The 21,462-nt window shown below is 51.2% G+C and overlaps 9 protein-coding genes across 9 annotated transcripts; 5 read left to right on the top strand and 4 right to left on the bottom strand.

Moving 5' to 3' along the window:
• Positions 1–92: 92 nt before the first annotated feature.
• On the top strand, positions 93–2,639 carry DSM5745_03324 (GABA permease GabA; the record flags this gene model as incomplete). The annotated part of the gene is made up of 19 exons (XM_026745340.1): positions 93–175; positions 243–276; positions 357–426; positions 482–554; positions 601–629; positions 736–800; positions 849–920; positions 967–1,081; positions 1,141–1,219; positions 1,267–1,301; positions 1,351–1,379; positions 1,430–1,462; positions 1,512–1,536; positions 1,587–1,788; positions 1,836–1,913; positions 1,966–2,094; positions 2,142–2,289; positions 2,340–2,418; positions 2,467–2,639. The coding sequence occupies 19 exons, from the start codon at positions 93–95 to the stop codon at positions 2,637–2,639; spliced, it is 1,551 nt and encodes a 516-aa protein (XP_026606206.1).
• Positions 2,640–2,949: 310 nt separating this feature from the next.
• DSM5745_03323 (questin oxidase family protein) lies at positions 2,950–4,276 on the top strand (the record flags this gene model as incomplete). The annotated part of the gene is made up of 3 exons (XM_026745339.1): positions 2,950–3,290; positions 3,337–3,464; positions 3,510–4,276. The coding sequence occupies 3 exons, from the start codon at positions 2,950–2,952 to the stop codon at positions 4,274–4,276; spliced, it is 1,236 nt and encodes a 411-aa protein (XP_026606205.1).
• Positions 4,277–4,580: 304 nt separating this feature from the next.
• On the top strand, positions 4,581–6,448 carry DSM5745_03322 (HECT-type E3 ubiquitin transferase; the record flags this gene model as incomplete). The annotated part of the gene is made up of 3 exons (XM_026745338.1): positions 4,581–5,330; positions 5,810–6,076; positions 6,143–6,448. 3 exons carry the CDS (start codon positions 4,581–4,583, stop codon positions 6,446–6,448), a joined length of 1,323 nt encoding a protein of 440 aa, XP_026606204.1.
• Positions 6,449–7,496: 1,048 nt separating this feature from the next.
• DSM5745_03321 (TauD/TfdA dioxygenase family protein) lies at positions 7,497–8,857 on the bottom strand (the record flags this gene model as incomplete). Its single annotated transcript, XM_026745337.1, has 4 exons — positions 7,497–7,610; positions 7,663–7,796; positions 7,899–8,599; positions 8,652–8,857. 4 exons carry the CDS (start codon positions 8,855–8,857, stop codon positions 7,497–7,499), a joined length of 1,155 nt encoding a protein of 384 aa, XP_026606203.1.
• Positions 8,858–10,277: 1,420 nt separating this feature from the next.
• On the top strand, positions 10,278–11,936 carry DSM5745_03320 (putative transporter; the record flags this gene model as incomplete). The annotated part of the gene is made up of 3 exons (XM_026745336.1): positions 10,278–10,541; positions 10,599–10,927; positions 10,973–11,936. The coding sequence occupies 3 exons, from the start codon at positions 10,278–10,280 to the stop codon at positions 11,934–11,936; spliced, it is 1,557 nt and encodes a 518-aa protein (XP_026606202.1).
• Positions 11,937–12,594: 658 nt separating this feature from the next.
• DSM5745_03319 (uncharacterized protein) lies at positions 12,595–12,963 on the bottom strand (the record flags this gene model as incomplete). The annotated part of the gene is made up of 2 exons (XM_026745335.1): positions 12,595–12,814; positions 12,869–12,963. The coding sequence occupies 2 exons, from the start codon at positions 12,961–12,963 to the stop codon at positions 12,595–12,597; spliced, it is 315 nt and encodes a 104-aa protein (XP_026606201.1).
• A 486-nt stretch (positions 12,964–13,449) lies between these two features.
• Positions 13,450–13,918, bottom strand: DSM5745_03318 (uncharacterized protein; the record flags this gene model as incomplete). Its single annotated transcript, XM_026745334.1, has 3 exons — positions 13,450–13,580; positions 13,631–13,760; positions 13,808–13,918. The coding sequence occupies 3 exons, from the start codon at positions 13,916–13,918 to the stop codon at positions 13,450–13,452; spliced, it is 372 nt and encodes a 123-aa protein (XP_026606200.1).
• Positions 13,919–17,070: 3,152 nt separating this feature from the next.
• Positions 17,071–19,008, bottom strand: DSM5745_03317 (putative MFS sugar transporter; the record flags this gene model as incomplete). The annotated part of the gene is made up of 8 exons (XM_026745333.1): positions 17,071–17,403; positions 17,450–17,834; positions 17,896–17,952; positions 18,005–18,240; positions 18,291–18,375; positions 18,432–18,622; positions 18,673–18,872; positions 18,924–19,008. 8 exons carry the CDS (start codon positions 19,006–19,008, stop codon positions 17,071–17,073), a joined length of 1,572 nt encoding a protein of 523 aa, XP_026606199.1.
• A 716-nt stretch (positions 19,009–19,724) lies between these two features.
• On the top strand, positions 19,725–21,437 carry DSM5745_03316 (putative C6 transcription factor; the record flags this gene model as incomplete). Its single annotated transcript, XM_026745332.1, has 3 exons — positions 19,725–20,180; positions 20,231–20,603; positions 20,665–21,437. 3 exons carry the CDS (start codon positions 19,725–19,727, stop codon positions 21,435–21,437), a joined length of 1,602 nt encoding a protein of 533 aa, XP_026606198.1.
• Positions 21,438–21,462: the final 25 nt, after the last annotated feature.

The following is a 21,462-nucleotide window of genomic DNA, read 5'->3' as shown; positions in this document are numbered from 1 at the left end:
CTATTTCATGGCAACTTGTCCAACTCTGCTCTTGTTACGTCCATTGAGTTGTTCGACACCCGACACCCAGAACTTATCGAGTCGCATACACCATGAAAGATATTGCAGCGGATGATGATGTTCACCTGGCTGCCCTTGGGCACAGGGCCGAGCTGAAGCGGAACTTCTCAATGCTGTAGGCATTCAACTCACCCCACCGTGCTTTCAGCGTTGATTGCTAACAAATGTTCGTCCCCGAATAGGTCGATGCTGGGTCTAGCCTTTGCCATCTTGAACGTACGTTGCCCACACGGACGAGACTAAGAATTCAATTGAACTGGACTCGGATAATTTGAATGGGGGCTCACACCTTGCAGTCTTGGACCGCCTTGTCGACGAGCTTAAATCTTAGTCTCCCGTCTGGAGGCTGCACCAGTGTTGTATGGGGTATGCTTTTTTTTTTTGGCTCTAGGCCTATTGTTCTCTGGCTGATCAGCTGCAGGGTTGGTCACTGCCGGCGTTTGCAATATTTGTACCGCCTCATCGCTGGCGGAGTTCCTCTCCGCATGGCCCACGTGAGTACAGGCCCCTTGCATTAGATCTAGTCTAATAGTTGGGTAGAGCTGGTGGACAGTACCATTGGGTTGCAGGTTAGTTATTCATACCTTCGACTTGATTGCTCTTACTGACACCAACATTACAGCTAGTTAGTACTTGGGTATTTGCGGACGCGCTCTTACTGACCCATCAATCTAGTCTCATGGAAACGGCAGATGCCAATCCTCTCCTGGATTACGGGCTGGGCAAATGTTGCTGGCTGGGTCAGTATGGCAATTCAATCGGCCTAGGATTTTACTGATGGTTCTCAGTTGGCTTTGACTGCCACCGGTGGACTCTTGGGAAGTACTCTCATTGGGGGCATCATTGGCCTGATGTATCCGGTATGACATCCACACTACTTAAGAGAGTATTTACTCAGTATGCCAGATGTTCGAGTTCCAACGCTGGCACCAGTTCCTCATCTACATCGCGATTAACATCATTGCATTTACCATCAATGCGTTCATGAATGTGGGGCTTCCACTAGTCACCAAGAGTGCTTGTATGTATCATCCTGGCTTGGACTCTAGCTTGGACTCTAGCAAATACTGACGGATGTAGTCATCTGGTCACTCACGGGATTCGTTGTTATTTCCATCACAATTCTGTCGTGCGCATCACCAAACTACAATTCTGGAGAGTAAGTATAATGTTTTGTGTCCTGCGCACAGAAACTGACTTGTCTAGGTTCGTATTTGGCGAATTCATCAACACGACAGGCTGTATGGCTCTATCCTCCATATAATTACCAGTAAAGCTTATACAAACTAGGGCCTGATGGCGTTGCTTGGCTGCTTGGGGTAAGCTTCCACTAAATCTGAAGCCGAGCATGATCGCTGACTTGTACCAGCTGCTGCAAGGTGGCTTCGGTCTCACAGGTTTTGTACGTGATCCTTGTGTCTGATAGAACCGCTTGACTGACAGTAGATCAGGACGGCGTTGCACACATGATTGAAGGTAAGCCATTAAACGAAAGATGATTAAAGATTTATACTGACCTGTGCCAGAAATCCCGAATCCCTCAGTGATTGGACCCAGAATCATGATCGGATGTGTGGTTATCGGTATCACCACTGGCCTTATCTTCCTCATCGTTTTGCTTTTCGTTGCAGGAGATATCAATCTGGTCATCGCGTCTGCTGCGACACCCCTCCTGCAGATCTTCTATGATGCGACAAGAAGCAACGCGGGATCGATTTGTCTTCTTATGTATGTTTTTAACCACTTCTAAAGTCGCTTAATAACGAGTGCGTCAGGTTCCCCTTGGTCTGCACTGTCTTCGCCGCAACCACAATCATGACCACAAGCAGCCGCATGGTATATGCATTTGCTCGGTGAGCCAAATATAATTACCCAAAATATCTATTTGACTAACGGCCAGGACAGAGATGGAGGACTGCCTGCTTCGCCTTTCTTTAGCAAGGTTCACCCGAAGCTCCAGGTCCCACTTAACGGGCTGTATATGACTATGTTCTGGGTGATCGTATTCGGATGCATCTTCCTCGGCTCCTCGAGGTAGGTGCTTTGCCCCGGCACGCCGTGCTAGCGCTAACACGATGCAGTGCGTTCAATGCGATTACCTCTTCGTCAGTGGTCCTGCTCGATATCGCATATGGCATCCCAATCGCGATCAACTGCCTGCGGGGCAGACAAATGCTCCCCGAGAGACCGTTTGTCCTGCCGCAGACTCTTGGCTGGGTCGTCAACCTGGTAAGCTAACAGTCTTCAGCTTCTTGAGGTATCTAACACCTACCTAATAGATTGCACTGGCGTACATCTCATTGACCACGGTGCTTTTCCTGTTTCCTCCTGAACTGCCTGTGACGGGCAGCAACATGAGTAAGTCGTCCGTTCCTAGTCGGCCCCAAGATACTGACCCGAGTCCAGACTACTGCGTTGCTGCCATTGGCGTTGTCATCATCATCTCAACGTTCCAATGGATCGTTGACGGCCGAAAGAACTTTACTGGACCGCGCGTAGATGCCGAAGTGCTAGCGGCGGTGGAGGGTCATGGCGGTCCGAATATTGACCAGACTGCTGATATTAAGGGGGAGAAATAGACTAGATAGGATCACCCAGAATGAGGCTTATACAAAATTGAGCACGCGATAGTCTAGCAGCGGCGATAGCGCTATTTCCGTGTAGGGCGGGTCCATTACGTCATTCATCCCAACGCAATCCCCAGCTTTTCCGCTCTAGCCTCAACCTTTAGCTACAGCTTGAGCTACAGCTTGAGCTTTGTACAGACTACAGACACCCTCTTGATGACGTACATGGATATCTAGCTGTATAGGCTATCAATCACCCTTAACCTTACAACCACTCATAAATCCACCTCAACGCCAAGCTTCAAGCTCAACGAGATCCACCATGATGGCGCTCAACTTTCTCAAAAACCTGCTGCCCTTGGACGACAGGGTCTTCAAACTTCCGCCATGTGACGCGATCGAGATCGACACAGCGCATGAAAAGGCTGCCCGAGCCCTAAGGCATCTCCTCAAACTCAACCACGCCAACCATGCCATCCTCTGGAACGAGCGCAAATTCCATAACCACACGCCCCATTCATTGTGCTCGTTCTTTCTATTCGGTGCCGATGCCAACGATTTGAATCGTTTGTATGAGGCGGAGTCAAAGCCGTTGGACGCCTGGAGCGATTCGCCCGGGGAGATTAGCACGTACGATTGGAGGGATTACCTGGGGAAGAGAGAGTGAGATACCCAACTGTCATTGTTGTATGTACTTACAGGGGTTTAGGTACCAGAGAGCGTACGTTGATTTCTTCGAGGATGAGCTCGTTCGCCACGGCTACGACTGGAAAAAGGTCGTCTCCCACTACCTGTTCTCTGGGAAAGAACCTCTTTTCAACTCCTTGACCTCTGATCGTATGTGACAGCCCTCCATACCCTGATATATACTCATCGTGATAGTCGGACACCCTCTCATCCACCTCGCCTACGCCTTCGAATTCTCCAGCCGCGAAGTCGCAATGGAAGCCCTATCACTCACGACAGTATGCCACGGCACAACCCACAAATACCTCGACGACCCCTCCTATTCGCAAGCCGAGGCCTCCTACTACTCCACCTCGCCTTTTGAAATCCTCCAGAAAGTTCGCGCTGACAAGCGCCTAACCAACCTATTCTCAGCCCCCGGCGACCACAACACAGAGATCGTCTTTCGCGACGCTGAAGCAACAATCCTCGACCACTGGAACGCATGGAGAATCACACCTGAGAGCGACCCCATGAAGTCATTCCGAGAAAGCCAGGAGCTTGCTGTTGCATTATTAACAGCAACACTGAGCTCCGATGTCCCCGACGCAAAGTACGACTTCTTCTTCGTCCACGTCCTTACCACTAGCCATGCTGTGCGAGTCTTACTCCCGTTGATTCCCGCCAGATTCCAGATCCCTCTCGTGCGGCAGTGGTGGCTCATGACCCTGGCTGTATACATTGGGCAGCTGAGGCCGGAGATAAACCTCGATTCTGTGCGGAAGTATGATACCCAAGGAAAGAACTGGGGTTATATTAAAGATAAGGCTCTCCACGGTGCGCATTCCACCGAGACGCATTATATCAAGGCTCTCCGAGCCTGCAGGGATACAGCAAGGACGTGGGGAGATCCGGATGAGTTCTATCTGAAGGCTGCGGTCAAGTTCGCGGATGAATTTACGGAATGGGATGGGTTTGTTTGACAGCTCTTCAGATCTGTCAACTATGTATATTTTGGAATTTGTTTTGTACTATATCATTGGTTACTATATCCCCTGCGTCAAAACACTTGTAATTTTCTTGCACTATTATCCATTGCATTACTTTGTGCTTTTCACAACAGGAAGTTATAGAAAGAAATATTATTTGCAGCTAGAATTGCTTTGTGACAAATTAATGCCTCAGGCTGAAATATGGACCTAGGTGTTTGCAGTGTTTGTGCTTTGCCCAGCTCTGCAACTTTTACAGCACAACACAAAACACGATGCTACAGACTCAACATTCAAAATGTCACTAACCTACCCAGATACTCAAAAAGACCTAATTGATGCGGACATTCTTAATCTCCACGCCGAATATCTTCCCAACATCCGCCAGGTCAGCCTCCAGATCTCCGCCGCCGGTGCCAGCGATGCTCATCCAGAGATCTGCCTTTCCGCGTCCCGACGCGCGGTGACAGTATCGCTTGAACTCCCAGAACCGACAGGCTATGTCTCAGAGACGATCAAGTTGCCCGCCAAGGTAACGGAGAGCTCAAGTCGTCTATTAAGCAGCGCGACGCGAAACAGCGCGGCAGGCTCGAATGCAGGGAGCGGGAGGGAATTCTCGTATCGGATGCAGGTCGATGATGCGGAACTGACGCAGCGAAACGCTGTGGAAGAGCACATGGATAGTTTTGTCCCTTGGTCTGCGGGAGATATGCGGCCGTCTACGAAGTTACGGTGTACGCGGTGCGAGGAGGTAATTCTTGACAGGCCGTCGGATTTATCAGATGAGGATGGGGCGTCGCATACGGGCTGGGTGTGGAAAGACCTGCCTAGTGGAAACTGGGCGGAGATGATGGATTTCTGGCACTGCCATAAGCCGGATCCGGAGCCGCATGAGAAACAGGATGCAACTAAACAGCTGACTGAGGATGAGAACTCCAAGATCAAGGGGTATGGTGCGTCGAATCAAGTTGTGGCTACGCCAGGGACGGTGCTCGTGGATGTGGCCACTTTCTTGGTCTACGCTCTAGAGTGTAAGGGCTTGAAAAAGGTGAGCAAGGGTTGCCCTATTCTTTTCCTCTGATGTTTTTTCAGTATGCGCATTGCACAAGTATATTTACTTTTGATGGGCACAAAGAAGGAGACCTTGTCTCTTCCATGATCAGGCCTTCGATACAAATGCCCTAGAGCAATATAGTCTTGCTCTGCGGTCACTGGCATAAGGGCGGCCATAACAGCGAAAAGCTGGGAAACCTTGCAGTTATCCTCATCTGATGGATTTGCACTGTTTCCTGTCTTTGTTTTGTTCACCTGCTGCAAGTGTCGAGAGTGAGACGGCGCCTCGTCGTTTCTTCGTTGCTCAGGCCAGAGGCATGGCATCAACGCGATTATGACAAGGTACATGAGGGGTCCTACCAGTTATTCTAGTCTGTCAAGTAGTAGTTTGCGTCAATGAAACCTCACTTGCATCTCATCCCTGTTCCTTGATTCATAAACGTCTCTGCCCCCTGCTAATTCCAGCACTGCCAGGCCCCGAAGGAAAGTCTCGATGGCTCTTCTCCGTCTGAGGCGGAGCTCCTCTGCAACAACTGCAACACACTGGTCGGCGTGGAAGACACGATTGCCAAAGGCTGGAGGCTCTTCAAGACAAGCCTTTCAGCTGCCAACAATCTTGAAGATGGGAACTGGGAAGCACACCCTACAGAGCTCATTGTTGCAGCTCAGCTGTTGGAACTCATTGAGCGTGAAAGTGCGCGAAGGTTCATCATCCATTGTGGGAAAAAAGAAGGGCTCTTGGTAAGCATCTCGCTGTTCCCCATTTATTCAGTACTCAGCTCCCTCTACTGACTCCTATCCTCTCAGATATGGGTCTTCAACCCAGACATGCGCTTCTCGAACTCCAGCTCCCATCACAGCATCGCCTCACAGCGAGCCATGAAAGTCTTCTTCCAACACGCGCCCAACGTCGCAGCGTTACTTCACCCAGAGCCCGGGAAAACCTCGTCATTGTCTTTGGAAGAACTCAGACTGCCCATGGGCACCTATGCTTCTCTCACCGCGGCACTGGAGGCAAGCAACGGCATGCTTCCTCCATCGGCGCGCTCCTTCCAGGAGAGTTGGCGGGTAGGCGTCCTGCACCGCTTCGAGAAAGCGTTGAGGCACACTTGAGGAAGGAACGTCGCGGTCCTTAACAGAAGATCGTCTACGGCCGATTTGTTGTTCTCCTCTTCGTGCCACTGTGACAGATTTACTGGCATTCATCTTTCTGCTTGTCTTTCGCTTAAAGCAGATATCAATTATACCAACAGCTTACAGCCTGTGAGTGTTTTGGACCATGTCTGTGTACGGACGAATGCTGATCATTGCTTAGTCCATACCAATCTTCAACATTAACAATCTTTCACATTACCAATCTTCCCCATGTCTACTTACACGCCGGCGTTCTCGCCTACAGACGCAACGAGTCCGTACCAGACAACGGTCGGACTGGAAACTGCGAAAAACCGAGAATGCGAAATCGACATCGACTCCCTTTGTGAAAGATTCGAGAGACTGCACATTGGAGACGAGACCGAATCACCCAATCCCACTACTCACACGCCAAGTTACACCATATCCACTACTCACACATCAAGTTACACCACGTCCACAAGTCACACACCAAGTTACACCACATCCACTACAAGTTCACCAAATCAGACCAAATCCACACCATCATGGCTTCTCACTAATGCCATGAAATATACCCACCGCCTCCTACGTGTCGAACATTATGAACATGCGGTTCGCCAGTACTACAATGCTGGAAAAAGGTACATCTGCCGAGTCATCAAGGATGATGACTGGAAGAAGGCGGTTGACCAGCATTGGGGAGAATCTAATGGTCCGGAGGAAGACAATTGTACGCGTGTTGCGGTCGATGGCAAGATTGGTAATCAGTGATTCCATGAGCGTCTGAGCGATTCCGATCATTTCCAGACTGTTACAATGACTTTGTAAGTTTGCTGCATGTTTACAAGTTTTGTTTTGTTCTGTTGTGACCAGCGCAGGCGCTGTGTACGTCTTTTGCTTTTTGTACTATTGCAGGACTCTTTAGTCTTCTGATATACGTTCATTCTTTGGTTTGACAATGCATCTTATTATTAATGCATTACTCTTCTACAGCTTGGATGCCCACTTTGAGACTAAAGATAATGAGACTAAAAATGGCGAGCCATTAACCATCGAATGGCGTTTCATAAGGCCGCTCGGCTTGAGGTGTAATTCTCGCCAAATGTCGTCTCTGGCCGTCAGCCCAGTCAAAGAGGGCACTGTGGCAGGCAACTCGGTTCTGTGGTAGCGAGGTTAGCTTTCGCGAGGTGGAAGGAAAGGTTAGCACTTACATCCCAGACGACAACCGTGCCAGGGCGCCATCTCACGCGGGCCTGGATGTCCTGTGATAAGGCAATGTGGTCGTAAAGGAACTTCAGGAGGAAGTCTGATTCCTCCTTCTTATAGCCGACGATGTTGCGGGTGACTAGATGATGGGTTGGTATTAGCTTTCGATGGACAGTTGAAGGATGATCAGCCGCTCAGAAAGATTCGACGGGTTATAATAGGTAGGGCAATGGCATCATACATTGCGGGTTAACAAACAGGGCTTTCTCCCCCGTCACAGGATGTGTCCTCACAATGGGGTGCTCAGTCGAAATGGGGTTCCGGCGAGCAATGCCGCCCTTGTTGAGACTGTTATTTACCTGCTCGACACCGGAGTGCACAGCCTTGAGGCCATGCAGGCGCTTGCGGAATTCAGGCGAGAGACGCTTGTACGCCTGTGCCATGTCCGCGAAGAGCGTGTCTCCGCCGCTCGTGGGCCCATCGAGCAAGTACAGGAATGTAGTTCCGGGCGGCTGCACTTCAAAGGTGACGTCGGAGTGCCAGGTGATTGAGTTTGTGTGGCCGGCGAGGAAGTCTGCGCCGCTGGTGTCGTCTGCCCCGCGGTGAACGAGGTGAATCTCAGGGTAGCCCTTGGGAGCACCAGAGGCTTGGTGGATGTGATGACGGCCGAAGTAGCCGCCGAATTCGAGAGCCTTGTCGATGGGGAGGTGGGCGAAGTCTTGATCGCGGAAGGCGACGACTTTCCTCTGCGCCACGAAGAGGGCGAGTTGGTCCTTGGCTTCCTTGGTTAACTGGCTTAGTTGGATACCGGTGACTTCGGAGCCGATGGTGGGTGTGAGTTCATCGAGGTGGTAGGATCCATTCTTCGGGAAGAGGTCTGGGAAAGCTGGGTTGGCGTCTTTACCGTGGTCGTAGTGCTCGAAGGGCTGGAGTGGTGGGTATCTGAGGAGATTATATTAGATCAGTCCCACTAAATGGATCGAGGTATACTGACCTCTCGGTCTCGTTGTCCCAAACGGGAAGATAGTTAGGGAATGATGCAGGAGGCTGCTTGACAGTGCCCTTTAGTTCGTCTCCATGCTTGTATGTCTCTCCATAACCGATCAGGTTCTCCTTGTTGTGCCCTGCGTTGGTCTTGAGGGCAGTCTTGATTGGGGCCCGGAGGCCAACGTGCTCAGGAGTAGCGATAGACGGTGCCATTGTGAAGCGAAAGGGCTAGTACTTGAGAAGACTGTTCTGTAATGTCTATAGACGTGTGTCCGCGGACCATGAACAGGTTATATAGGTCCTTCATCCTATCCGATTACCCGGTTACAGGCACTCTGGCGCAATGTCTGCGGGGTATGATTGATTCTTGTCAGAGTCCCGGATAGACGTCGAGTCAGAAAGGCGGGGTTCACGACTTCATGGAGAAGGAGGCGATAATGGTACAGAGTGCGCATAATGTAATTCGTGGTAGCATCCGTAAGCAGAGTTCGGGCGAGACTTTGCAGATCAGATATGATGGAGATGCCTTCAACATGGCGTGATGGAGGCGGGCGATGAGCATTCTGATATCAGCAGTGAACTTGATTCGGCTCTCAGACACTATAGAAGCTGTTTATCAATCTTGGAGCGGCATGGTTTGAGACTGAGTAGCAGTGAAGTGAGGCTAGAAGAGAGGACGGAGATGGCGCCATTGTCGCTTTTATTTGCGCAACGGCGAGTCTGCTTTCTCCCCACTCCAACTCCTGTCTCTGACAAGCTACCCACAAGTCCACTCCAGTTCCACCGTCGTGTTGGTCGATTAAAATCGTCGCTCTGAGTCTTCTTTATTGGACTTGAGGGGTTCTCCTGGAAAGTTATTGCAAGTAAGATCTGAGTCGCTTAGAACAACCCTAGGAATAGGGATTCTTGATAAACGCTAACGACCGGCTCGTCTAGACACCCTAATTGATCAAATACAACCGGGCGCCAATCGCTGTTTAGCTCGATGTTGTGACGAAGGCGAAGATGGCGACATGTACTGCCATCACGCCAATCTTGGGGCTGTTGGAGCTTCAGTCCGCACAGAGCTAGAATGCAACTAGACAATCGTCTGGTGTTGTATCTCTCTTCTTACTCGTCGGCAATAACGCAACTGCCGCACAATTCGCGTGATATCAACTCACAAGCAGCTCTGAACTATGCGCATCAAAGCAACATCTATGACTGGCCCAGTCCCGAACTACAATGGGTACGAGAAGAAACTTTCTCCATTGCCTCCTGCCCCAACCTGCTTGAAGCCCATCCTGTTACACTTGCTACGGAGGCCACCGTCATCCAGAATTAGCACAAGCCGGAGTTGTACCTTGCTGCCCTTTGTGCTACCGTACTTGCCATTGGTCTGATACTAAGTCGTTCCACCGCATGCGTAGCTACTGAGCTCTTGAGGCGTTGGCGAAGTGGATGTTTAAATGACGTGCTAGATAGGCGAAGAAGCAGAAAGCAAAAAGCAATCATCAGCATGGGAGGTGGATGAGAAAGAAGCTTTAAATTCTCCGGGCGCCCGTATTACGGAAAGAATACTCTCGCCAATCTTCTTGGTATATCACCCAAGGCTTCTGATTTGTCTGCCGTTATGGCGAGCTCTATCGACAAGATGGCCATCAATGATGCCACCGTCGGCAACGAGATTATTGCCCCTGTCAGTGATAAGAAGAGTCCAGATGTGGTCGTCGATTCAGAAGCTTCCTCAGATGCTGGAAACAAGGACCGCAGGCGGATCAGGGAATACAATGAGGCTGCTTTCGATCAATCGGAAGACCCAAGGTTCTATAAACCAATCCCCGAGTATGAAGGCATACACCGCTGGGATCCCGACTTTGACTGGACAGAGGAAGAAGAGAAGCGGCTAGTCAGAAAGGTAATCACTCCTCTTCAATTGCAGCTGCGACATGGTAGATGCTAAAGCTCGAATTAGGTTGACTGGAGAATATGCACCTTTGCTTGCGTCACATTTTTTGCGTTACAGCTGGATCGTGGCAATGTAGTCCAAGCGACGTCTGATACCATGCTTGCGGATCTTGGGATGAACACAAACGATTACAACACCGGCCAAACAATCTTTTACTGCGCTTTCCTTTTCGCAGAACTCCCTTCTCAGCTTTTATCTAAGAAGCTCGGGCCGGATCGATGGATTCCCATTCAGATGTTCTCTTGGAGCTTGATTGCTGCTTGCCAGGCTTTTCTTAAGAGCAAAGGCGGATACTACGCTTGCAGGGCGCTTTTAGGGTTATTCGAGGGTGGCTTGTGAGTCATCCCAACTAGTCTTTAACTACCACTAACAATCATCAGCATTCCTGATACGATTCTTTTCCTTTCGTTCTGGTACAAGTCCAAGGAGTTGCCCATTCGTTTGAGCTACTTCTGGGTCTCCTACCAAGGAACCGCCATTATTGGTGCCTTCCTAGCATTCGGTCTCCTCCATATTAGACGGGAAGATGGGACCGGAGGCTGGAGATACCTCTTCGCTTATGAAGGTCTGATCACTGGAGTTATCGCTATTGTCGCCGCGTTCTGGATGCCACCGTCACCAACACAGACCAAAGGTATCCTTCGTGGTAAGGATGGGTGGTTCACCGAACATGAAGAGAAGATCCTGGTCAACCGAATCATCCGAGATGACCCTAGTAAAGGATCAATGCACAACCGTCAAGGAATTACTCCAAAGATGTTGTGGAAAGCTCTCTGCGATGTGGATATGTGGCCCGTCTATTTGATCGGCCTCGTGTGGATGATACCGAACACGCCCAGTACCAGTTACATTTCATTACAACTCAAGTCTCTCGGCTTCAACACTTTCCAGGTCAACTTGATGACTATCCCGGCTTACGCGCTGTTTATTGTCAATCTCCTCTTCTGGACGTGGATTTCCGAGCGCTTCAACGTACGTTTCCTCCTCGGCATCGTCGCCGAAGTCTGGTGCTTGGTGCCACTTATCGCGCTTGCTGTTCTCCCCGACAACACCAGTCCATGGGTGTTATGGATTTTGAACGTGATCTTGATTGGTGCGCCATATGTGCATGCTATTATTGTGGCCATGACCTCTCGGAACGCCGGATCAGTGTCAACAAGGACAGTTGCCAGTGCATTATACAACATGATGGTGCAGGTTTCCAACATCATTGGTAACAACATCTACCGAGAGGACGACAAACCGCATTACCGTGTTGGAAACCGGGTGCTTATAGCCCTCGCTTCTTGGAGTCTAGTTCTATTCATCGGCGCAAGATATTACTACGCGTGGCGCAACAAGTAAGGATTGCCAATAAGCTTCATACTTCTTTATGCTTACCAGGTTACAGGAAACGGGCAGAAATTTGGGACAGAATGTCGAGCACCGAGCGGGCGGAATATTTGGCTGCTAACGGCGATAAAGGAAATAAACGGTATGCTTCCATATTTGATATGCCTTGTGAGTTTTACTAAGTGTTTTCTAGGCTCGACTTTAGATTTACTTACTAGAAAGATGATACCGGATGTCGGACTGCATACCCTAGCGTGAGTAGCGGGCTCTGCAGGGCATATATAGACTAGATTATGTTTATAGACCCATTCGACACCTTTGTATGAAGACTTGCAGGTGGTCAGGAATACAAAAGAAATTTCAATGCAGCTAAATTTATCTTTATAAGCTCATTCGGATTCAGCCAGTAGTTTCTGGCTGGCTAGATTAGGGCTGCGATGTTGGTACCGTAGAGCATTTATATAACCAAGTCCAGGACCGGCTATCCTACTACCCTCACTTCTACACCTCATACCGTTCCAGGTCATAGCAAATTCCGGGCATAACCGCTCGGTGTGGGCCGAACGAGAAGGTACCTATAGAGCCAGGGCTACTCCAACTACTCCTGCCTGCCATGCAACGTAATGAAGCAAACATACCCTCGCTAGCCGCGTAGCATTCTAGCAACGTCCTATTCCCCAATTACATACTCGCACCCCTCATCCCCAATCCAAACCTCGTGCCGCTTGCCAGCAGGCACATCCACCCTGGCCCCAACCCCAAACGTCTCCTTCCTGACCTCCCCATTGTGCAGATTGGCATTATCATCGGGATAGGTTATCGTCAACGTCCCGCGACGGATAAGATGCGTTGTTAGTCCTCCATGCGTATGAGGCGGATAGTATGCGTTGCTGTTCCTGTCAGCGACCATCTTCGCCAGTGTAGAAATGGAGTACTCGGCTCACCTCCCGTCGGCCCAGGTGAAAACATGCTTGAAGCCCCAGTCTTTGACAAGACGTTCGCATTCGCTGCGGGAGCCGATGGGATAGGTTTCTGTCATGATTATCAATGTGCGTGATTTGGATTGATGTGAAGAGGATGGAGATACAATGGTGGTGGGGATCGTTTGGGCGATGACGTCGTTCAGGAACACCGAGATTGATGCCTTAGGAAATATTTGCCTGCAAATTAAGGCTACAATATCGATAGTTAGGAGCTGCCGAAAATGGCAAGAACCCGTTGGACCCGACTGGAGCAAGAGCTGGAGCTCCAGCCAGAATCATTAACCACAGACCTTTTGGTTCACATATGAACAATTCCCAACTCAGTGCTATGCTAACGCCTGGCATTTGTCTATGTACATTGACCCGTTGGACCGCTGACCAATTGACCCATTGACCCGAGTTTCTCCGTCTCCAGGTACATTAACCCCCTTCTGTCGCATGCATTGCTTCCAGGACGTGCCTGCTGGAAAGCCTTTTTCAATGCGACCAAGATGACGTTTCTCGGGACGTTCGCCTCAACTATGTCGCTGCTCGCCCCGAGCTTACGCCAAGCATGGGGGGACGCTGCATCGCCCATGCCTTGAAGCGGCTGTGTTGGAGCGTTGAGGCGTCTTCCTGCCGATGGCAAGGGCCTTCGCTCTTCGAGGTAAGCATTCCGTTATCTCAAATAACTCTAAGTATTTGTCAGTCATCGATGCTGAGAAAACTGCTCTTTTAGCATACCTGCACTTGCTCTCGGGCTCTCAGCAAGCTGTCCCGCATACATGACAGTATTTGCCTGGAATAACCCAAGTCTCTTTGCCAGAGCCTTGGCATTTTGGACACCGGACACCGGGCATCTGATGGAACGGAACTTTGTCAGTCCTGTCAGGAAACTCTAGGCATACTTTGACTACTCACAGTCATTGTGTCGTTGCTCCCTGGACCATTAAGTGGCTTCACAGACGGATTGGCTGAAGTCCTCCGGACAGACTGTGGAGATTGTTGATCAAGGGCAGGGTGTTCGAACATGGCTGAGGCTTGCAGTGGGGAATTCAAGTGTCGAGGTTTGAGGGGCTCTGTTTGCGTTTTCTCTGCAGAGCTTAATCGTTCGAAACCCCTTTCTTATATAGTTCGACCTCTGGGCAATAACCTGGGGCTACGGTGGGAACGCTGATTATCACTGCACGCCAATCCTTTCCTGTGGCCCGGGAGATCTTCGAATTAGCTTGGACCGATCGATTGGGGTGACAATTAGCCTGGAATTCAAATCAATACATCAAAAGCGCCATCATCAAAGGCGCCATCGTATGTCGACCCCTCCCGCCGGCCCCTTTCCTCAAAGTCAAATGCTCTTATCAACATGTCGTGTCATATTCAGCGGCAGGATTTGTTCGGATTGTTCGGATCTTCCCGTCCATGACTTGCATTCATTCCTTGCGAAAGGCCAGTGGGTCGACTTCGAGCACGATATGTACATCTGTGCTGAGACCCTGGACTGTCAGTGCGCCACCTCCAAAACCTTGATGTCCATGGAGCGAAGCTCCTTGGAAAAGCAAAAACCAACGCGAAAAAATAGCAGCGGAGCCACCGATCTGACAGCCGATAGTGGGCCGCCATACTTTGGTTACTTTTTATGCAACTTTGATGTGGATTCGATCATCCACGAACATCAAAGCATACTACTTGCATATGTGACTCGTTCGCAATTCAAGCTCACGAGGTCTATCCCAGACTCCTCTCTTTGAGCTTCCAAAAGGCGAGACGCAATTAGCCCAACCGTGTGATAAGCATCCGGTCATGATGATGTATAGGGGAGAGACAAAGCCTGTCTGTGGCTGGGTGGATCCTGCCTAGGGCGGCCCGTGACAGCTTGTGGCCCCGGCGTTACTATCTACGCCTCACCAATTCTAGTGCGGTCAGCGGTCATGCTACAATCCCGCTATACATTGTACCCAATCACAACATCAGCCATGATGCAGAGACCAAGAGAAACTCGAGCTCGGCTAGTATTGACACCTGCAAGACTGCAGGGGAAGCCCCTGTTCAGGAACGCCACAGTCGAGGTAACCTATCAACCCAGAACCAAGGGCATGGTTTATCCATAAAGCTGCTTTTTGGGTGCTCAATCCGGCGTCGAACTATATGCAATATGAGGATTTCGGGTCCCAAGCCCTCGGAGTCAGTCGAAACAAGCCATACCACTTTCGGTGTCTTTCTCGTTGTCAAGTTCTACGTATTTAGATTGCCGAGCCGTTCCTGCAAGGCGCGCCATCACATCCATGCTACGGAATGACCGACGACCGTGGTCCGGCGTGGGCCTACGGAGTAGGAATTGAATGAACGGGTACGGGTACGTATTTCTACGGAGTATCCTTTCCTGTCGATCACAAACCAGTCTCAAGTTTTCTTAGAACAATGCATAGATTCTAGAGCATACCGAAGCTTCGGCTCCAGTCGTTTTTGGAATGTTGCACCGACTGGCGATCTCCATGGTTGAGCCGGTCGCTTTACATGCACCGCGGGGCCCAAGTTGAGCAGCAGGTTCCTGGCGCACTCATCAAGGTCTGGGGTAAATGTGCAGTTGAGTCCTCGAGAGTCTCCACCAGCCCACTTATCGCAGCATGGATCAGTAGATTTCTCATGCTCTAGCCTTTGCTCCTGGGTGATGCGGCATGAGCATGGAATTTCTTGTCACGCAAGCCGACAGGGGTGTGCTGATAACCTGGCAATCTGCTGATATGGTAATTATTGATGCATAAAGGAAGTGGAGCTGGACTCGGCATTGAGTTCATAATCCTTGCTCCTTTTTGGAGCCAATCCAGGTGGTGATGATGCACAGCACAGGCCACAGCGTGAGACTCGAGTAATGCAGGACATTTTTTTTCCCGACGACTCCCGACGTCAACTCACACAATCCCTGCTTCTTTAAAGGCAATACGAGCAGATCTGACGCCTAATAAGTCACTGCTCCGTCCCCAATCTTGATGTTGCAAATTCCAAATCGACGGACAAGAGGTCCAAGAGCCAAAGACCCGTTCCTCACGCTAATCCGCGCCAGTCGCCTGGATTCATCATCACAACAGCAAGGCCCATTGGATTCGATATCCATCTACTATTTGGAATGTGACAGGTCAAACTTTTGGGCCAGCAACCATTTCCTGTCAAGTCATGATTCTAACTTTGGCCTTGAATCGCCATTCCCAGTCCCGTTGTCCCTTTTCTTCTCTTTCCTTTATCGGGTTGGATTTTTTTGCTTTTTCGACTGACCCGTCTCTCCGGAACAGGGAAGGTGGCGCGGTTGATATTGCTGCGATCTACCATCCCGGGTTTCAGACCTGTTCGAACCAAAGCCCGCGCCTTGAACTGTTCAATGAGAACGCGAACCTACCGGCTCTCGATGAAGGTCGCAAATCACGGATACTAGTTCCCTCTCCCAGAGACCTCACACCGCCAGTTAGATGTCTTTCGGCAAATTTACCCTTCGCGAATCACCACTCTCCATTGACCTACTGACAATTCTCCAAACTCAATTTCAATGGCTTTCCCTGTTCTATGCAGCGCATACTCCGTGCTCGAGATAGTACAGAACACCCTACGGGGTTGTGGGTACGCGATTGTTTCAAGTGCGAGGTCTTTCGACTGGCTTACTCTACGCACTGTGCTCTAGGCACTGAACGTCGTGATCGAATACGAAATACGACTTTCAGAGCGAGCTGAATGATGGATGTTGTTCGAGTTTCACTCCCGGTCTTCCATGGTCTTACGATTCATGGCGAGGACTATCTACTCGAGGCTTGCGCCATTCCTCGACATCGTGCAATATCGACCTCCGTCAAAGACGATAGATCAGCCCGTAATCCACACTTTGATCGGAGCTGAATGAGCGGATATCACAACGTACCGTCTCCGCCGTTTCCATCGCATACTCCAGGGAAGCGAGATGAAGCGAAGCGAAGAAATCCGTTTAGATACGAATCTAGCTTTCGGATTTTATGGCTGATCTAGCAGGTTCTACCGTCACCAGTATATGCTGGTCAACTCCGCAACGCGACAACGCACTCCTCAGCCGCACGTGCGGCCGCTGTAACCCACAAACCATGCGCCATGAACAGTAAACCCCTCTCAAATGGGATCGATCGCGCCCAGTGCTCAGCAGTGGGTGTATCACCTCTCTAAGCCATCTATACCCTTTCAACGTGCTCGTCAGTCGGCGACTTCTCAGTAAGCTCGTCGCCTTTGACGCCTGTACCAAGCGCACCACCCGTCTCGGCAGTAAGCCGACGGACATGACCGAGCTTCTTCCGCTCCTTGTGCAACTCTTTTGAGAGCTTGACAGCGCCTTTCTCCTTGTTGGTAAAAAGGTAGTCGATCTCCTCGAGGGTGAAGTTGGCTGTCTCGGGATAGCAGAAGTATACCAGCGGGATGAACGCAAAGTTGGTGCACATGAAGATGAGATATGCCTTCCACTGCAGACGGTTGATGATGACCGGCGTGATCATGACGACGAAGAAGTTCTTCGACTGTTAGCACAAACCGCCGGAGATGTTGTGAGTAACTTACCCAGATCCAATTCGACGAGATGCCAACCGCCGTTCCCTTTGCGCGCGCATGCAGAGGCAGGATTTCCGGCACATACACCCAAGGTATACAGTTGACCGACGCGCCGAAGGCGAACATGTAGACGAAGAAGAAGGCAACAGAAGCAGAGGAAGTCGCTTGCTCGTTCTCCTTGCCCTTGAAGCTGAGAAGGATCGAGACCATCATCATGCAGATTCCGAGCGTGAGCGATCCCCATATCATGGGTGCGCGGCGACCGACTTTGTCGACAAAAAAGGTTGGGAAGAAGCTACCGAGCACGAACATGATTTGGACACAGCCACCAAGTATCATGGACAGGTTCGGACTCAAGCCGACGTTATCGCGAAGAACGGTAGGGATGAAGTAGCTATAGGGTGTCAGGTTGCTACCGTAGACATGATGGGTAAGCTCTAGGAAGGAAGGCGTACACGATGAGGTTGATACCGCCGACTTGGTTCATAAATTGCATTCCGTAGCCAAGGAGCCTGGATGGCAAAGTTAGCACCCTAATCTACCGTCGTAGATTTGCCGACTTACACTCTGCGTCCGGTCGAAACACCATCCGGCTTGAGAATGTTCCTCCACTTGTACTCGCCCTCTTTTGTCTCGATGGCCAAAGCCTCCAGGATCTCGGTCTGCTCGGCCTGGATCTTGGGGTCATCTTTGGGCCTGCCATAGACGTCGCTCAGGATCTGCAAGGCTTGCTCGTTCCGTCCCCTTTGGTAGCAATATCGAGGCGACTCGGGCACCCCGAAGACGAGAATGATGACGACCTAGCGGAGGTGAGTATCGAACCACAATATCTTAAGTGGGCGAGACTTACAAATGCAAACAGCATCTGGCAAGCAATAGGAAGTCTCCAAGCGATCTGGCCGCCGACGAAGCTCATGCCGTAATCGAAGAAGTAACTTTCAAGTTAGCTGCGTCGTCTAGAAAAAGCAAAAGTGAGGATACAAGGGCATACCTAATGACGATACCAACACCCACAAGCAACGGCTCGCTGCAAACCAGCTTGCCACGCTTTGACGCCTCGCACAGCTCCGCCTGCCACATGGGCACTGTCGACGTCTCAATGCCTGTCCCGATACCCGCGACGAATCGACCGACCATCATATGAGGCACGCTATATGCAGATGTCTGGAGGGTTGCTCCGACCTACAATGAGGGTCAGAGAAAGTACAGCGCCAGGGCAATTGTTGTCGTACAATGACCCAAAGCATCGCAAACCACATCGCGCGCCGACGACCGAGTTTATCGGCGAGAAGAAAATTGACAACGCAGCCGCTGAAGCAGCCCAGGTTATAGATCGAGACGATGATTCCCATGAGACTGTCATTGGGGTGGTTCATGTGGTCGAGGAAGTTCTCATTCTCGACGATGCCGGAGAAGACGCCTTGGTCGTATCCTACCGTACAAAAGTGTTAGGACTCGGCAATATAGAGTCGAAGGTTCATACCGAAAAGGATGAAGGCCATGCCGCAAGCAGCCCAGATAGCGGCTTGGAGCGAGCGCCCCGTGCCAAACATGTTGATTTGCACCATTGTGAAGGTGAAGTTGAAAAGCTGCACCGTACAGCAACTGCAGGATAGGTACAGAAACTGTGGGGAGAGGAGAAAGTGGTGCGGCGTGGCAGCCTCGTAGTACTTATGGGACTAACACAGCATGGTCTTTTCCCGAGTAAGAGAAGAGTGAGAAGAGTGGATGACGATGCGGGTGCATGCAACAGCAACAAGCCCGCGCTTTGCCCGGATTGTTCGCTCGATGCGGCATTCCGAGCCACTTCCTCCCTGAATCTCGCGCATCTCCAGACTGCCCCGCACACATGAGACCACAAAATGGAGACAAAACCTGGGGTACGCCAGAGAAAATACGGGGGAGGAGTGTCGATCAACAGCCACAGACCTCCATTTGCTTTTGGGCCGTACCCCGTACCCCGGCGTCCTGAGACAATCCTCCGCCACTCACAGGGCAGAGCACGAAGCAAGTCTGGAATTGACCTGGCCAGATGATGTCAACGTGCCTCGTGAGTTCGCCTGCCTGAGTCGCATCGAAACCTACCAGATCCCAAAAACAGAGCAAACCTGAATCAGAGCGCTCTTCCGCCCTCGGCCATCCTCCGAGATCGCCTGGAGTCTCTCTCGGCTCTCCACATTGGGAAATTTAGCCGGCGGCTGACTTTTCTTCTCCATGGCCAGCCACTCTGCATCCATCTGACGTTATTCCGATACCTATTTCCTGGCAGGCGGATACAGTGACCATGTTCGGCATCGAACCGCCCCCAAAGCGACCGCGACTCGATCAGCAGCAGCCCCCAGTCCCAGCAGAAACTGCGGAGGAGCATGCTTCCCCGCACCCCACAAACACAAGACCACCCGACACCGCGACCATCACCACGCCCAACGCCGACCTCTTCAATTCCTCCCCGGGGAGTTGGCATCAGGATGGCTTTTCGCAGGACCCGGGGTTTCTGGCGTCGCAGGAAGAGTTGCGCGCTATCCTCTTCACGCTTGCGAACTCGGCGGCCCCGACGCGCGCAAGTAGCCCCGAGGCTGCGAAGAGAGAGCTGGAACTAGGTTTGGGGTCTCCGTCTACAATCGCGTCGCGATCATATCAGCACGGTGAGCCTAGTACTGCCACTGCGCCGAAATCGCCACTCTCCAGCCTTAGAAGAATCGAGTACTTGAAGAACTATGTCGCGGAGGTTGCACCTTGGGTGAGCATGCACCACACCAGTCTACGCTGGAAGTAATGTTAACTGAATAGCTCGACATGTTTGACTCCGGTTGCACATTCCGCCAACAGCTCCCTGCCCTGTCGCACTCCTTCCCCGCCCTTCTCTATGCGATGCTCGCCATCTCGGCGCGTCAGATGGAGCGCAAATCTGGCATCCAGGGCTGGTATGACAGTCTGGAGCTCTACCAAGAGGCAATTCGCCTCTTGAGCCCATTGATCCAGGTTCGCGATCCGAAGATTGTGGCTGCGTGTGTGCTACTCTGCTGCCTGGAAATGATGTCTGCGCGGGCGCAGGACTGGCATCGACACTTGGAGGGCTGCGCGGCATTGTTTGAGGCAAGTGGGATTCACGGGTTCTGCGGGGGCTTGTTGCAGGCTGTCTTTTGGTGCTATGCGCGGATGGGTAAGTCGCTCGTATTCTGGAAGATGTCTCCCTTTCTGAAGTCTCTTCTGATCAATCGCAGACCTCTGTGGCGCGCTGATATCGGACGGGACGAGAACCACGGTGCTTCATCCCTCCAAATGGCTTCCAATGGGCTGCCAGGAGGAAGACGCATACAGGCTATTCAAAGAAGCACGGACCCCGGACATGCACGCCAACTACGCCGTGTACCTCTCCGTCAAGACAACCGAGCTTGTTTCCGCTCGAACGAAATTCATCGAACTCGGCGAAGACAACGGCTGTACGACAGAAGTCTTCGCTGCTCGCTGGACATCGCTTTGGAACGACCTCCAGACCTGGCTAGCCGAACGACCTTCAGAGCTCCTCCCCATTCAGACAATCTCCCGCAAGCCATTCCCGCATATCCTCTTCGTACATTGGGCCGCCATCTCTTCTAACCAGCTGTATCATACTGCTTGTATCTTGCTGCTCAAAATGATGCCGAAGGGGTTGCGGATGCCACGGTCACCAACGCTATCCCTGCTATGGCATGCGCGCCGGATTTGTGGGATCTCAATCAGCAATAAGCACCAAGGTTGCCTCAATAATGCGATCCAGCCGCTTTGGATTGCTGGGCGCTTATTCAGTCATGCGTCGGAGCATGAGCAGATCGTCAAGATCATTCGCGACATCGAGGCTGAGACTGGTTGGGGCGCTTGCTGGCGGATTCGTGATTTGGAAATCGCTTGGGGGTATAGTGTGAGTGGCAGCCGTCGAGATACGACGATGAATCAACACTTCTTAGCGACCGTGCACCAGGACTCGCCTCAGCATCAGCAGCATGTCGTTGTGTGATCGAAATCGCCCGTCTATGCTGAAC

Source organism: Aspergillus mulundensis, assembly GCF_003369625.1.
Source record: "Aspergillus mulundensis strain DSM 5745 chromosome Unknown scaffold_2, whole genome shotgun sequence".
NCBI classification, from domain to species: Eukaryota; Fungi; Ascomycota; class Eurotiomycetes; order Eurotiales; family Aspergillaceae; genus Aspergillus; species Aspergillus mulundensis.
The sequence above is the reverse complement of the archived record's forward strand: the minus strand, read 5'-3'. Positions and strand labels throughout refer to the sequence as shown.